The sequence below is a fragment of the Suncus etruscus genome, chromosome 6, assembly GCF_024139225.1.
Source record: "Suncus etruscus isolate mSunEtr1 chromosome 6, mSunEtr1.pri.cur, whole genome shotgun sequence".
Classification (NCBI taxonomy): domain Eukaryota; kingdom Metazoa; phylum Chordata; class Mammalia; order Eulipotyphla; family Soricidae; genus Suncus; species Suncus etruscus.
Window position 1 is genome coordinate 123,099,249 of NC_064853.1, and position 17,649 is coordinate 123,116,897.

A 17,649-nucleotide genomic window follows, 5' to 3' on the forward strand; every position below is an offset into this window, starting at 1 on the left:
TTTGCCTTTCACTCGGCTGACCAAGGATAGACTGCGGTTTGATACCCCGGTGTCCCATATGGCCCCCAAGCCAGGATCGATTTCTGAGCGCATAGCCAAGAGTAACTCCTGAGTGTCACTAGGTGTGTCCCCCAAACAAAAACAAACAAACAAACAAAACCTAAAGACCCAGCAAGAGGGCCAGAACTACTGGAAGGAAGTGGACATTGGGAAAGGGATGGGTGCTGACCAATGTATAACTGAAACTCAATGATGAGCAACTTTGTAATTGTTTTTCATCTCATGGTGATTCAATAAATAAAAAACATTAAAAAAGAAAAGATGCCCTGAACTGCTAGATAGTATTCTCAAATCTTTGATCTTAGGTCACAGTCAGGTGTTCAGTCCTGGCTCTGTACTCAAGAATCACTCCTGGTGGGACTCAGGGGACCTTATGTGGTGCCAAGATTTTAAAAGCAGGGTTGGAATATATGCAAGGCAAGTATCCCATACCCTGTACTCTCTGACTGAAAATTATTATTATTTTGGTTTTTGGGCCACACCTGGAGGTGTTCAGGGCAAACTCCTCGCTCTTATTTTAGGAATTACTCCTGGCAGTGCTCAGGGGATCATGTAGGATGCCGGGGAGAAAACCTAGTTTGGCCACATGCAAGGTAAGAGATCACTATACTATTACTCTAGCTTCTGAAATTTATCATTAACTTAATATTAAGAATAATTGTTTTATTGAGGAAGCACACCTGGTGCTGTTCAAGGGCTATTTCTGACTTTTCTGAGTCTGAGCAGCTGGCACTTATATCATTACCCAGACAAACAATTGTGGACATGACAGAAGGCTTTTGAATTTATCAATAATCTGATAACCAATCCCAACCCTCTCTGTGGGAGGAAAGATGAAATGTCTGTTCTTCAGATAAATAATGACACTACAAAATCCACAGTTTATGAAAGACAAAAAGGACACAGTCCAGAAGCCCAGAACAAGAAGTATCCTAGTGGTTAACAAATCCAAAAGACTTTGAGCTATTTGCACTGAACGTCAGTTCTCAGAAATTTGTAATTTGTCTGGTTTCTCCTTTCATCACAACTGACAGGGGACCAAGCCTGGCAGGGCGCTTGCCTTGCTGGTGGCTTACGTGGGTACGATCTCTGGCATCCTATATGGTCCTCCCCGAGCCCACCAGGGGTGATCCCTAAACAAAAAGCCAGGGATAAGCTTTAAGAACTTCGGAGTATGGTCTCAAAACAAAACAAAGTTTCAGGTCCAATGAAACCATTGGACTGTTTAGAGAAAAGGGCCACTGAACATAGTGCCAAGCAAGCAGCTTCCAAGATTCCTGGGGAGGTTTGTTGTCAGGACTCAGATCTGTATTTTCTGACCTCTACCATTTTCCATACAGGAAAGACATTTTCTCTCTCACAGGAATTGTACATGGCCTACCAGAACATTATACTTGGGTAACAGGCGGGGTATCAGCTTCCTAGTGGAAACTCCTGGGCAAAGCTCACAGGGGTGTAGCTTATTGCTGAGTTCAACTGCCTCCTCTTCCCATCAAGGCTCCCACAGTCCATGCCTCTTCCTCTCCAGCCTGAACACATCCCAGCTGGACAATTCTCTTTCCCCTCATACAAAGCAAGGAAGGATCTGCCCAGAATCAGATCAGAAGTAGAATCCCAGCAGGGTGAGTCAGGAGCATCACAACACATGTGGCCACAGAACTGTGAGCTCAGGAAAGAACAGGCTTTGCCTGGAGCTCGTCAAGCCTGATAATTTATCAGAAAGGCCTGCGAATGAGTCCAAAAGACACAGTCATGCCTTTATGGCCTGACCAGGTGGGAACAACTCTCTATGACACGTCTCAAATTTGGAGCGGGGAAGAGATTGTTCTTGGACACAAGAGAATTCTAAGACAGCAGTGATGGACTGTTAAAATAAATACTCAATTCTGAAGTGTGAACCATGGAATCTCAAATAAAGGGTGGGGCTTTCCCCAAAAGGTAGGAAGTAGCCTTTTTGTTGGTGAAGGAGCATGTGCTAGAAATGTCTCCAGTGCTGGGGCAAAGAATGTGCAAGCAAGATTCATCTTCGGACATAAAGAGTCTTTCAAGCATCCATGGTTTTTGTTTTCAGGACAGGAAAAGAGGGGAAGGTGGGAGACAAAGTGCCACAGAACTCATAAAAACAAGGAACTCCAACCCTGAATCTGAAGAGGGCTCCTGGCATGGGGATGTGAGATGGGGCTGGCATTGACTTTGTGTGAGGATCACTTAACTGCCAACTTACAATGGAAACAAGACAGAAGCAAGGAGAACCACCCCCTCACCGTAGTGAGTGAACATTTGACAGTAGGGACTGACAGTGCTTTGTTTTCAGGAATGTAGTGGGAAGAAAAGAGGCATCAAACCAATATTTCTTGCAAAAGCGTAACTTCTCATCGGCTCTGGCTACCTGGCTGATGAAAGCAAGCACAGAAGCAAAGGCGGTGAAGAAGGGGGAGAAACCACTCAACCTCTCTGCTTCTTCTCTTGCTTTGGCATGTTCAGTGGGGGCCTTCATAGTCATCTATGCCAAATACAAAGGCCAGTGATGCTCTGTAAAATTCTCACATAATGGCCCCCAAAGGCTTACCCAGAAACAACAATAAAAATGGTAAGAAAGTCTAGAGCAAGAATGAAGAGAGAGAAAAAGAGATCCAGAGGGAGCTTTCAAGATGAGTCTTAAGGAGGATAAAGGAGAGGTAAACACCCCACCACCACTATTTAAAAACTATGTATTTTGGGGCTGGAGAGATAGCATGGAGGTAAGGTGTTTGCCTTTCATGCAGAAGGTCATTGGTTCGAATCCCGGCGTCCCATATGGTCCCCCGTGCCTGCCAGGAGCAATTTCTGAGCATGGAGCCAGGAGTAACCCCTGAGCACTGCTAGGGTGTGACCCAAAAACCACAAACCCCCACCAAAATTATGTATTTTAATTTTTGCTGCACCTAGTAATCCTTGGGGGTTATACCTGTCTCTGCTCTCAGGAATCACTCCTGTCAGTGCTCAGAGGACCATATTAAATGCTGAGGTACAAGCCTGGGCTGGCTGTATGCAAAGCAAGAGTCTTACCCACTGTACTATACTTCCACCCCATCATTTATTTTTATGATGTTGGGATGGAACTCAGGCCCTGAACATGCAAAGGCAGTGCATTGAAGTGGCCTCATGTCCTGGCCTGCAGAAGATTCCTTGTGTTGAGTGAGCAGCATGACAAGGCTGAAAGGGGTGGGTGGTTAGGGAGGGAGGAGATGAGTCATGGTGTCCATGACGAAACATAAGATCTCCTTGATCCCTGAGCCTGTGCCCACAGCTCTGAGTCCTTCTCACAGGAACAAAGCAAGAATCCAGTTGCTTCCCTGTAGCATCCTCCTTATCACAGACTTTGCTGTATAATGCCCCATGACCTGTGCCAACAAGTTCCCACAAAGGTTGGTCTTATACCATGTGCCATAGGAGCTGATGTTATTTATCTTGTCTGGGTGGGATGCTCTTTGATTATGCCTATGTCCCTCCCCTGAACCTTCAGAGCCTAGCTCTGAATTATAGCTTGTCTAACTGTTATGTCTTATTGGATCACCGAGGCTGGAATATAGTTGATGTATGCCCTACATTGAATCCTGCCCTCCCAGTAACTCTCAGGTCACCACCTCCCAAATCCACTCAGTAGCATTAAATATCAGTTAGGTCAATAATAGGGCTACCCAGACACTGATATTCAAATGCACTTTATGTCTTTTCCTAACCCTTTCACCTGGCAGTGATGTCTGCTTTAGAAGGACCCTCCATTCACTCAAAGTCCCTGGTCTAAATTCTAAGCATTGCTGTTTTCCACCAATCCCCTCTAATTCTTTTTCTCTGATGCTGCATCCATAAGCAAGTTTTAGGAGAACTGTTTGAAAAAAATCAACCCCAATCAATGTACACTCCCCCATGCCTTGTCCCTCTATACAAATGTGACAATTGGGCTTTGCTTTTCCTTACTTTTCCCCAGGCAGCTGCTGGCCCATTCCACACATTTACCAACAGACTAGATGAATGGAGCCTTTCCCTTCATTTCCCTTCATACCCTTCATTTCTCCTCCATTTGTGGTTCCCTCTGTTAGTTCAAGGACCTGGAATAATAATCTTTTCCAATAAGAGGTTTTCCAGAATTTTTGCCTAGTATAGAAGTTGAGATTAAAAAGTGAGTAATTGGGGCCAGAGAGATAGCACAGCGGTAGGGCATTTGCCTTGCACACAGCTGACCCGGGTTCCATCAATGGCATCCCATATGGTCCCCTATGCCTGCCAGGGGCGATTTCTGAGCACAAAACCAGAAGTAGCCACTGAGCGCTGCCGTGTGCCCCAAAACAAAAACAAACACAAAAAATTCACAAAAATGAGCAATTGTGAAGCCAAGTGGGGGTGACCATGAGTGACTAGGTAGGGCCTTGGCAAGAATTCCAAGACAAATCCCATGGAAAGAGCAAAAGTCCAGACGTCCCTGAAGATCTGGTACACATAATGTGCAGAAGATGACCCTGACACTTGTGGCAATCAAATAATATTTGTTGTTTATCACCCTTGGTTGGCTACTAGACTCTTCTACGGGTCAAATGGAAAAGAGCTCTTGGTCCTTCTTTTAACCATACTAAACCTCAAAGGTGTCTCCAAAAACTTGGATATGGGATCAAGTGATGCTTGAGAAATGGCTTCATTTGAACTTGAATTTCAATAAGTTGATCTTTAGCTCTTTGGGTAGAATCACCCACAGAGGCTCAGAAACTGCAGCATCATTTGGTCCCACCCCTAACTCCAGCACTTCTAGTTTGTAAACTGGCTTGTTTGCCAAGGAGGTGTTTGTTGGAACACTGGATCACATTCAGAAAGGCTGCTTTAGATATGCAAAGCAGTTCCCTATTCCCTTATTGACCTGGCCTGAGTTTTAATTCCTTGCTCATCACATCTCTATTCTCTACATCTACGTTTCTCAACCAGGGCACACATGCCCCTCTGGGGGCCCCAAAGAGTCTTAAGGGCCAGTGAAAATTGTGTAAATTGGAGGAGGCAGGCACAGCATGAGAAGTAAAAAGTCATCAACTGGTATGACTGGGGGCCCCAGGGAGGAAGCAAGGTTAGAAGGGGCCATGGTTGGAGAAAGGTGGAGAACCATAGAATTCCCAACATGCCCACATTGTAATAGAGGGTGGTATAAGGGGGTCAAACACCCAGCTTTCCAGTTACCGTAACTCCAGGATGCTGGTCACGTTTCGGGAGGGAAAGATGCGCCGGATGTAGTTGAAGTCCCCCACGAAGAGGCTCCCATCCACCCCCAAGGCTAGTGCCACGGGGGCCAACAGCTTATTGCCCTCAGCCAGTCCGTTGCAGCTGGGACAGGAGATGCTGCGTCGTCGGCCATTGCCCATGATGCTGGTGATGATGGCTGGCTGCTGTGTCAGGAACTGGTTCTCTCCCGTGCCTTTGTGCAGGATTCCTGGGGGTGAGGTGGGGATGTGCTTAGTGGCTGAGAAGAGTCTCAGAGAAAGACAAAGCCTCTGGGGACACCCAGAGCCCCCAATTTTATTGCCATCTAAAAGACAGTCCTGGGTTGGGTGACTTCTCTCTACCCCCAGCCAGTGCATGGCTGGGACAAGATCACCTTCAAGGAAAAGAAGGGAGAATTGCATGAGTGGGGGTTGGGGGTGGGGAGCACTAAGACATGGGGCCTGGAAAAGCAGCCCAGCAAGTTGATTTTTTTTTTTTTTGGATTTTGGGTCACACCTGGCAGCACTCAGGGGTTACTCCTGGCTCTATGCTCAGAAATTGCCGGGGGCAGGCACAGGGGACCAATATGGGATGCCGGGATTCGAATCACCGCCCTTCTGCATGAAAGGCAAATGCCTTACCTCCATGCTATCTCTCTGGCCCAACAAGTTGATATTTAGAAGGAGAAGTGGGAACACCTCTGAATTTTTCTGGCATCTGATGGAAAATAGTGAGCATAGGGAGGGGCTGTTGTGGAAAGGGCCAGGTAGGAGGGAAGATTCCAGAGAAATCTGGGTACCTCTGAGGGTAGAGGCTGAGCTCACATAATACTTTTTGAGGTAGGATGGGTCACACCCAGCAGTGCTCAGAACATACTCCTGGCTCTGCACTCAGGAATCACTCCTGGTAGACTTGGTTGACTGTATGAGAAGGCAGGGATTGAACTTGGGTTGTCTGTATATAAGGCAAGCACCCTCCACTGTACTATCACTCTGGCCCCATCACTTACCACTTTTGATATTGAGGATGTGATGCTTGTCCAGGGACCAGCCACCAAGGTTGGAAGGGTCCAGCTCGAAGCCTTGCAGGAGGGCAGTCCTTTTCTCCCAAAGAATCAGGCTGGGACACGTCTCATACTCGAAGCCAACGGACACTGTGGGACACAGAGAGTTCCCCAAATCACTCCAGAGTTTTCCAGAAAGAATGAGAAGTTTGAGACAATCCAGACTCCACTCCTGCAAGAGGTAGTGGTGGACTGCATTTTTTCTTTCCTTCTTCACAATAGAAAATGAAGATACATGGTAAAGGAAATCCAGCTTGTAAACTTGACATAGCATTTTCTGTGCCCCAGAATATTCTTTTTTTTGAATTTACTTTGAATCACTGTGAGATACAGTTACAAAGTTGTTCATGATTGAGCTTCAGTTATATAACAACACTGATCCCTACACAAGTACACATTTCCTGTTACTATTGTCCCCAGTTTCCCTCACTCCACCCCAGACCTCTCCTTTTTAGAAGAACTCTCTCTCTCTCTCTCTTGGTTTTTGGCTCACACACGGCAGCACTCAGGGATCACTCCTGGATCCATGCTCAGAAATCGCTCCTGGCAGGCTCAGGGAACCATATGGGATGCCGGGATTCAAACCACCATCTTTCTGCATGCAAGGCAAATACTCTACCTCCATGGTATCTCTCTGCCCCCCCCCACTCTCTCTTTCTCTGTGTGTGTGTTTATTCCTTTTTTCCCTTTTCAACACTGTGTTTTACAATATGGTTACTGAAGGGGTATCATGAGTACCACATTACCTCCTTTGAGCACTCAGTTCTTGTCCAAAGGGATCATTCCTAACTATAATCATCATAGTGGTTTCTTCTCTGTCCTAACTGCACTCCCCTGCAATCAGTGGTAAGATTCCTACCATGGACAAGTCCTCCTGCACCAGAAAATCCTGCAGGGGTTGGGGGTTAGGGGTGGGGAGGATAAAATAACCTTTCTAGAAACCGGAGCAATGGCACAGCAGGTAGGGCTTTTGCCTTGCAATTGGCTGTTCTGGGTTCAATCTCCAGCATCCCATTTGGTCCCTCGAGCCTGCCAGGAGTGATTTCTGAGTGCAGAGCCAAAAATCATCCCTGAGCATTTCCAGATGTGATCCCCAAACCAAACCAAACCAAATCAAGCCAAACAAAACCCAACAAAAAATACCAATTCAACAGCAAACAAACCCTTTCTAGACCCAAACCCCAGACCCTTTCTAGGGTCAGAATGGACCTGGCTGTTCCTCACTGTTCTTTCAGAAGGATGGACATGCTTTCTCAGCCTGAGGCCCAATGCATGCAGGATTACAATTCTCAGGTATTTATTCTCACCCACAAGGAGATAGGCTCATGAGAGTGTTGTGGCTCATTGAGGAGAATGCTTAGAGCTTGGTAAAGTTTGTGTACTTGGTAAGTTTGCTTGGATGCTGAGGAACCAGAGGCAAGGAAAGCAGTGGAGAACCAACTGCCACTCAGCTTGGGGCAGAATTCAAAAATTATTTGCAAAATATTTTGCTTGTATCCACAGGGGCAAGTGTGGGGCTGTGGGTATAGCTTTGGCCTGCAGCAGCTCCATTTTCCTTCAGGTACCTTATTCTCAGGTGTAAAATGGGGACCAGGTAAAAACTTCCTAGTCTCAGAGATGTATGACAAAAGACTGGGGTGTCATGCATTTTTAATTAGGAGCATTGCTTTAAAATTCCAAGTCTTGCTATTATTACTATTCCTATGACATTATGTCCTTAACTATGCATATCACCTTTGGGGATACTCCACAATTTTCTGCAATCCTCAGCTATAGAAGTATGGCTGGGAAGAGAAGATGCATTTTATCTTAAGCCAAATCAAATCAAACATCATCTATTTTCTTAGCTTGTCTTCTGAAGAGTCCAAGAAACAATGACCAAGCTGGGAGCACAGAGGACCAGAGAGAACACCTGGCTTCTGGCCTTGAAATATTATTTCTCATTAAAAGGGATTGAGGCTGCTTGTGAGAAACAGCTCAAGGAAGAAATAAACAAGATGAGACGAAGTCACTTCATCACCTGGGAGCATGGAAGAATCAGAGACTGCAAGGGCCCTTCAGAGAGGATTTTGGAAGACAGCTTTGAAAAAAATCTCAGTGGGAGAAAGCTCAGACAATTAGTGAAATCTCCCATCTTGGATGTATGAGACACATTTCCACCAATGAGTTTATTATGGTTGTTATAGAGCAGCAGTACAATGGATGGGGCACTTACTTTGCTTGCAGCAGAACTGGGTGCAATCACTAGCACCCATACATCCTCCAAGCCCCTCTATGAGTGACCCTGAGTGCAGAGCCAAAAGTAAGATCTGATAACTGTCCAGTCTGAGCCCCAAACCAACCAAACCAAACCAAAAAACTTCAATTGTAGATGAGTCTATAGTATTTATCCACAATGACAAGAATGACTGATTGTACAGTGGTTAGGGCACTTACCTTGCATTACAGACCTAGGTTTGATCCCTGGAATCCCACATGCTCCCTGCCCTTTGAACCCACTAAGCATTTATACATATATATATATATTTAAATATGGAATGCTTCACGAATTTGCGTATCATCCTTGTGCAGGGGCCATGCTAATCTTCTCTGTATCATTCCTAGTATATGTGCTGCCAAAGCGAGCACAGCATTTATATTTTTTGTCTTCCTTTTTTAATTTTTTAATTTTTTTATTTTTAAACAATGATGCAAAGAAGGAGGACAAGGTAAAGTTACAGTGGAAGGACAATCACCCAAAAAACAGAGTTCTCAGAAGAAATCCCCCTGCTGACACCTTAATTTTGAACTTACAAAGAACATTAACAAAAATAAAACAGAACCCATGTACAATTACTTTGTCCCTCAAGACCCAAGATTATAGTACATTATAACATTTCTTAGTGGTATACAAAGCAATCTAAAGCCATAAAATTTATGTAACTCCTTAAACTTGAAGGCATAGTAGTTTTTTTTTTTTTTTTTTTTTTTGTGGTTTTTGGGTCACACCCGGCAGTGCTCAGGGGTTACTCCTGGCTCCATGCTCAGAAATTGCTCCTGGCAGGCACAGGGGACCATATGGGACGCTGGGATTCGAACCGATGACCTCTTGCATGAAAGGCAAACGCTTTACCTCCATGCTATCTCTCCAGCCCCGGCATAGTAGTTTTTTACATTTCCATGCACATGCATATTAGTTTAAGTTAACCTCAAAAGTTTAAGTGGGCTTTTTTTTTTAAGGTTTAGAGCCAAAGGAGCACAGTAAAAACGGTGTTAGAGTGGCACTTATCGTTTGCATAGGCCCACCAAAGTATGGGGGACATGGAAAGGAAAAGCCTTGCCTAAATACAAGGAGACTCTACCCCTGAAGTTTCCTGTTTGTCTTCCTTTTAAAAAACATTAGTGCATACTCTATAATATTCAGGGCTTAGTTCTGGATTTGTGGTGAGGGATAACTCCTATAGTGCTCAGGGATCCCATGGGGTGCTGGGAATTAAACCCTGGTCAATTGTGTGCAATATAAACACTTTGTCTGCTTAAACATTATTTCTTCAGTGCACAATTCACTTTTCATTCTTTGAACTGTACGTAAGTGAGCAAGTCATTGTAGGAGAAGGATTTTGGCCAGCAGTAGAGTATTGTCCCCACACTGCCACCAATACACCAACACACTTGTGTACTGCATTTCTTCTTCAAGTTTTGGTTTTGGGCTCATACCCTGTGGTGCTACTCAGGAATCATGCCTGCGGTGTTTGGGATATGCAAATGGTGATAGAGATCAAAATGGGGCTGGCTATCTTGTACTATCTCTCTCACCCTTAATGGTGGAGCATGCTCTTTGTATCTGATCAGCAAGGCAAGCAATACTGCATGGATGCTTTCTTGGCAATCTGCAAGGGCCCAAATTACCCAATATTGTCTACACTCTTCCATTCATTAGAGTCTGCTAGATTCACACGCTGAGATAAACACTGGGAAGGGATGTGCAGCTTTCTTGGAAATTCCTGCACCTTTGTTACTGGATGGGGCCTAGTACATGAGGGACACAAATTCTGCTGAGCTGCCTGCCCCTTGCAAGGGGAAAGAGACTTACCCACAGCATCTGAGAGCCCATATACCCGTTGGCCGTAGGCATCTGTCTTGTCCCAGATGAAGGTATAGGCCAGGTTGGGTGAGGCCTGGAAGGACTTCTGGAAGAGATGCCCCTCCACGGCCACCATTAGGTGGACTTTGATGAGGTTCAGGGGGACTGTGGACTGTGTCATGGTGATCTTCAGCAGTGACTTATAGCCAGCTGTCCGTGAGCTCAGGTAGCGAAGCTTCACTGTGGAAGCTGGGAGCTCAATTTCTTCATGCAGGACCTGGGAGAGGAAACTCATGATGAGGCAGGCTGTAATGCACCCCCAATCCCCAAACCTTGGAAGAGCCACTTTCCAAAGCTAAAATCAGAACAAGACAAGTGGGGGAAAGAAATAAAATAAACTCAACTTGATGCTATCCGCCCTCTGGAACAAAGGTGTCCAGGGGCTGAAAATTGAATTTATAATGATTAATGTCCATTTTCTTTCTCCAAACCAAGCCTGGGCAGGAGATGTTAATGACACCCTCAGCTTCATGGCTTAGCTGTGTGTGTGGGCATGAGAGGTGGCACTTAGCACAGCTTCCACCCTGAAGACAGTAGATACAAAGCCACTGTACAAAGCCTTCATTGTGGTGGAAGGCAAGGGGTTCTCTAATGTAAAACATCCTGTGTGGAAACAAACACTCATGTAGATCTTAGAGTGCCACTTCTGATTGTGGGTGGGTGCAAGTGACAGGAACACAATAGCAACCTATGTGGTCCCTGGGGAAGTACACATATTTGTTTTTTGTTTTGTTTTTTTTTTTTTGTTTTTGGGCCACACCTGGTAATGCTCAGGGGTTACTCCTGGCTATGTGCTCAGAAGTTGCTCCTGGCTTGGGGGACCATATGGGACACCAGGGGATCCAACCGAGGTCCGTCCAAGGCTAGCGCAGGCAAGGCAGGCACCTTACCTTTAGCGCCACCGCCCGGCCCCCACATATTTGTTTTAATTTATTTTATTTCATTTCATTTTAGGGAAGGGTAAGCCATATCCAGTGGTGCTCAGAACTTATTCCTGGCTCTGCACTCAGGGATCACTTCTGGCAAGGCTTAGAGGACCCTGTGGGATGACAGGGATAAATCTAGGGGCCAGCCACATGCAAGTAAATACTTTTATCTGCTGTATTGTCTCTCTAGTTCCTGTCTTAATTTTATTAAAATGCTTAAACATTTGTAAGTTCTTGAAAGGGTTCAAAAAAAATTTTTTTTTGGTTTTTGGACCATACCCGGCGGTGCTCAGGGGTTACTCCTGGCTGTCTGCTCAGAAATAGCTCCTGGCAGGCACGGGGGACCATATGGGACACCGGGATTTGAACCAACCACCTTTGGTCCTGGATCAGCTGCTTGCAAGGAAAACACCGCTGTGCTATCTCTCCGGGCCTGGGTTTAAAATTTTGTCTCCGGGGTGCCGTGTCCTGTTCATCCCTTCACATTATGTTCTGGTATTTTCTGCTCAGCCAAGGAGAATGATGTGGGGGAAGAGGTGAGCTGGTGGATGTGGGGGCAGTGATTCCCACTTTCCCTACCTGGGTCTCTGGAATGATGGGGTTCTGTGCAGGTGCAGCGCTGAAGAAGGTAGACAGGGGGGATGCTATGATGATGGGGTCCGGTCGGACGAAGCCACTGAGGTCACAGCTGGGAATAGAATTCTCCTCCGTCTTCATCACCAGTGTGTCCATGGCATAGAAGCTGTTCCAAGGCAACCAGACTGTGCGCTCTTGGCTCATGAATGGGGCGCGCTCAAAGTGCAGGGTCAGAGCGGCACCCCCATTGGCAATGAGGTCAAACCTGGAAGAAGAAATGGTGGAGATATTGGCTCAGGGGAAGGTGGACGTAGAGGTAGCTACATAAGGGTAGCTCCTGCTTTTGAATTGTGTGGCCACAGGCAGGGTGCATGCCCTCTCTAAACCCCACTTTCTCCACCTGTGAGATGGTACTAAGGACAGTGAAACTGCTATTAATAAAAGGCCCCAGTGAGAGCATATGGGGGGGGGAAATACTAGGCCCAGAGTTCTGAGCTGCCTCTGATTTAAAACAGGAACTGTCCCATAAGTGACCTCCCTTCTCTTTTCTGGAGTCCATCCCCACTCCTGATATTCACGTATATCGACATACACTCCACATCTACAGAGATACCCCCCATGCATATTTCTACATACTTCACACATACCAGAATATATTTGCTACACACATTTATACACTATGCACAAGCCATACACATATACATAACTCAACCATAACATGCATAAACCTCACATATACCACACATCATACTACAGAGACAAACTACCCACATATATATACTATACATATACCATATGTATACATACCACTCACATATCATAAACATATACTACATAACATCATATATACATCTTCATAACACACATTTACTACAAAATATACTACACATATATACAAATCACACACATAATTATACATAAGTGCCACACACATACAAATATACCATGCACGTCTCACACAGGAATGCAGCACATACAATATACATATATATACAACAGACACTTATATATTCAACATACATATATACAACACACATATCACATGTATGTAACACCACACAATACATAACACACATATATAGATCAAGCATATCTACCATACACACATAATACACAACACACATGTATCGCACACACAATTTAACACTACACACATCTACGTAGCACTGGATGTGCCTCTCTCTCACATGTGCATCACACATACACACACACACACACACACAGAAAGGCACTTTTAGCGTGAGACAAAGCAGAAGGCTGTCACTGCCTCTACCTTGGTCTTTGGTTACTCATTTTTCACTTCTGCTACCATGCCCTGAAGCAGGGTATCTCTCTGAGTATACTCATGTGGGTGGTGGGGAGTCCCCCTGGAGTGCCCCCACCAGAATGAGGGCCCCTGGTCCCCAATGTTACTCACGTGCCATCCTGCCGAGTGATGGTATAGCCGTATTTGGGGTACTTGACAAAAGACACATTCACACCCACAAGAGGGGTCCCATCTGCCGTCACCACTTGGCCACGGATGAGAGAAACCAGGCTAGAGGAGAGACACATGGGGGTGGTAGGGACATAGGGCAAGCAGGGCTCCTGCCCCATCCCTGCACATATTGGAGACACAGCACGACTGTCAGCATCAAGTTTCGACTCCCCCAAACCCTCTCTGTGGGCAACTGTTGCTGCTTCAGAGCAGTTGAGCTGATGATGTTGAGATCAGGACTACAGCAGCTCCCCAGGGCACTGACAGAGCCAAGGAGGCCTGGGTCTCATGATATCTCTTGCCGTTGTTTGACCTTTGCTGGGCCAGGGCCTCAGACTACTTTCCTCGCACACCTTTCCTGACAGTTTCCCACCAGGCTTTGGAGGAAGGCTGTGGGCTGCCTTTTTCAGAGAAAATGGAGTGGTGAAAACAGACACTGGATGTGCATCTCTCTCTCTCTCTTTTTCTCTCTCCCCCTCCCTCTCTCTCTCCCTCCCTCCCCCAAACACACACACACACACACACACACACACACACACACACACACACACACACACACGATTTTCTGTTGATCTTGAAGAGCAAAAGTTCTCACAGTGGAGAAAAAGAGAATATGCTGAGGATTCTTTTTCCTCTTCCGCAGACATCTCTAGGGTTCTGGATTGCCAATAGCTCCATGACGCTTAGATCTAGTTATGGTTATCTTAACAGAAAGAAGAGGCCTGGCTTTGAATTCAGGGTCTTTTTTTTTTTTTTTTTTTTTTTTTTTTTTGGTTTTTGGGCCACACCCGGTGACGCTCAGGGGTTACTCCTGGCTATGCGCTCAGAAGTCGCTCCTGGCTTGGGGGACCATATGGGACGCCGGGGGATCGAACCGCGGTCTGTCTCCTAGGCTAGCGCAGGTAAGGCAGGCACCTTACCTCGAGCGCCACCGCCCGGCCCCGAATTCAGGGTCTTTTTTAGGGTCAGAGAATAGCTCCCTCTTCTTAGATCCTGGCAGGCAGGAATTGCCCAGATATGTCAGAATCCGTAACGTCTTTGTTGTTGTTATTGTTTTTGTTGTTTTTGTTGTGACCATACCCTGCCTCTCTGCCTTGACCAAATTCAAGCTAGGGAGAACGCACATACCCCACCTCACTTCTGGAAAAATGGGTAAGTGGGAAGTCCTGTCTCTTTACTCAGTCAGCAGCTGGGGGTTCATCAGGCACCAAGAAATTTTATAAGCCCAGAGGTGCCCAGTTGTCTCTATTCTTGGCCACTTCTCTGATGTCTAGATTAAGAAAACAAGTGGGGAGCTGGAGAGATAGCATAGAGGTAAGGCATTTGCCTTGCATGCAGAAGAACAGTGGTTTTGCATGTCTTCTTTTGAAACCATGCCTGTGACTACAGAGAAGAGCTGGTACCCAGTGCCAGAGAAATAAAAGGAGCTGGGCGGGCGTATGGCTGCCCCATGAGCGTTACCCTCTATTTTTTTTTTTTTTGCATGCAGAAGAACAGTGTATGCCTTGCATGCAGAAGAATCCCGGCATCCCATATGGTCTCCTGAGCCTGGCAGGAGTGACTTCTGAGCACAGAGCCAGGAGTAACTCATGAGCACTGCCGGGTGACCCAAAAACCAAAACCAAAACCAAAAAAAAACAACAAAAACCCAGAAAAAAGAAAACAAGCGGATCCTTTCTTTGCCAGAAACTATCTTGCTAAACACTGCTTCATTTCTGCCTTTTTTGCTTGTTTGTTTTTGGGCTATACCGGCCAATGCTCAGGGCTCACTCCTGACTCTACTCAGGGCTCACTCCTGCTAGTGATTGAGGGGCCATATCGGATATTGGGGACTGAGCCCATATAGGCCAAGGCAAGTACCTTCTTTGCTGTACTCTCTCTCTCTCTGGCCACTCTATTTCTGCAAGACACTAACTTCCCTCATTTGCAGTGAAACTACTCCCCTTCCACCCCCGCCTGGCCCTATCTGGAGGGGTACTTTCTCCAAGCACCTCTCTTCTTATTTGCAACACCCCCAAGGCTCCCTGCACCCCTCTGATGCTCTCAGGAGGGTTCTCTGACAGTTCTAATTGCTTCTGGCTGCCTAACAAATGAATCCCATTTTTAGCTGGTTTCCACCCCCAATGCTAGTCTTTGGAAAGAGGAAAACTAGTTTATGAAAAGAATTCTTTTGTTCAGTGCCGTTTTCTTCTCTCCACTCAGATGAAGACACTTTTTTAGGCTCTCAAAGATTCTGTTCAGGGGTGACAACGGGGAGAAGGCATCCCATTAGAATACCTGAGCCTCGTCAGGAATGATTCCTGAGTATGTAGCTCTATGTACTGCATAGAGCATGAGCACTGCTAAGGGTGACCTCCCCAACAATCCAAACCAAACCAAACCAAACCAAACCAAACCAAACCAAACCAAACCAAACCAAACCAAAAGAAATCAGCAATGTGTGGGTTACTGGCTACCTGAAATGCAGTAAGATTAGGGGGCAGAATTGGGAAATGCCCTGTTGTGGGGTTCATTTCTCCCACCTCACTATCGTTTCAGACAACTGGCCTTCTTTCAAAACCATTCCTGTGATTGCAGAGATGAGCTATGCCAAGTGCCAGAAGAATAAAAGGAGCTGGGCGGGCGTATGGCTGCCCCACGAGCGCTACCCTCTATTTTTCTAATTCTTCCTTGTGGCTGGTTTCCCGTGATTCTTGCCAAGCAGTCGATTTGCTGGGAAGACTCAGCGAAGGCATTGGGTCATTTCTATTTATGATTATTGATGTGCAACGATTATCACATTATCTGAAGAGTGAGATCTGCTCTATAAATTATAGTGGTGGAGCCACATCAGTTTGGTTATTTTTGTATGCCATTATCTTGGGGACTGCCTTCTCAAGGAGTTTTGAATTAAGTTATTTTATCTCTCTACTTCTGCCTCTGGCCATTAGAATTTGTGCTCAGACAATCTTGCACTGACAAGTGAAGGCCTCGGGAAATCCAGCCTTGGTTCTGTGTTTCTGAACTTGGAATCCAGGCTGTCATGCCCAAAAGCCTGGGATCAGCTTTTGCAAAGGGTTTATCACTCTGTGCAAAGCTACAGATATGCTTTCTCCCCCAAAACTTCCTTTGACCCTTTTCAGCCATATATTCTGGAGGGTACAGTCATCTCTCCTGCATCTCAGCTCTTTCTCATGAGGCCTGTTGGAGTGGCAACTATGGCAGCAGGAGAGTAAGAATGAGTGAGGATCAGGGAAAGAAAGAGGAAGAAAAGAAGACACTCAGGGAAATGAGGGACTTGGGTTAGGAACAATAAGATGGGATCAAATAGTGCAAAGCAATAGGTTAAGCACATACCAATATACATAATAAATTTTATAAATATTTTAAAATATAAGATATAGTTATTACATGGATTATAGCAATATATATGTATATTATAAGATGTACTGAATATTAAAATATATGTTATGTATAATTATAGTAAATATACTGTATATAATGTGTATTATATAAAATATGTATCATGCATATATTTTAAGTGATTGTGGTCTCTTTTGCTGAGGGCTTCTCATACCCAAACACTGCCATGCACTTTTCATGTAGCTCCATTTTTGCCAACCATGAGAATAAAGTTTATGAACCTGAATAACTCTTGGACATGTTGGGTGGTGACAGGGCAAAAACAGATGTAGCAGAGGCGACTTTTCCTTCCTGTTACTGCATCAATTTCACTGATAATGACTCCAAGACAATGAGGAGATAGTATGGCTGGTCCATGGCGGTTGTGTCGAGAGGCAGGAAGTGGGACTATCTGCCTTCTTGTGCCTGCTCCATTACCTACCACTTTCTTTTTTTTTTTTTTTTTTGGTTTTTGGGTCACACCTGGCAGTGCTCAGGGGTTATTCCTGGCTCCAGGCTCAGAAATTGCTCCTGGCAGGCACAGGGGACCATATGGGGCGCCGGGATTCGAACCGATGACCTCCTGCATGAAAGGCAAACGCCTTACCTCCATGCTATCTCTCCGGCCCCTACCTACCACTTTCAAGCCCCCTTGTCAGAGCCTCCCTGGGATGGAGGATCTAGTGGGGTGCCCCTCCCTCCAAAACCATCTCCTGAAGTCTGCTTCAGACCACCAAGAAAGGTGCAGAAAGCCTCTCACCCTTTCTTCCCATCAGAATGAGCACTCAGAGGAAAGCAGGTCTGGGGGTACAGGTTTCCC

The 17,649-nt window shown here is 45.7% G+C and overlaps 1 protein-coding gene and 1 non-coding gene across 2 annotated transcripts in view; both read right to left on the reverse strand.

Annotated features, from left to right (window-relative positions):
- Positions 1–17,649, reverse strand: part of TENM2 (teneurin transmembrane protein 2) — a 1,185,834-nt gene that overhangs the window by 38,393 nt on the left and 1,129,792 nt on the right. Inside the window, exons 17-21 of the mRNA XM_049774568.1 lie at positions 13,389–13,508; positions 11,975–12,236; positions 10,419–10,686; positions 6,293–6,436; positions 5,263–5,512 (exon numbers count right to left, since the gene is read on the reverse strand). Of these exons, the coding sequence (XP_049630525.1) occupies positions 5,263–5,512; positions 6,293–6,436; positions 10,419–10,686; positions 11,975–12,236; positions 13,389–13,508 (1,044 nt within the window). The remainder of the gene's footprint in view (positions 1–5,262; positions 5,513–6,292; positions 6,437–10,418; positions 10,687–11,974; positions 12,237–13,388; positions 13,509–17,649) is intronic.
- LOC126013149 (U6 spliceosomal RNA) lies at positions 8,873–8,974 on the reverse strand. The gene has a single exon (XR_007497478.1). It is a non-coding gene; the product is annotated as a U6 spliceosomal RNA (small nuclear RNA).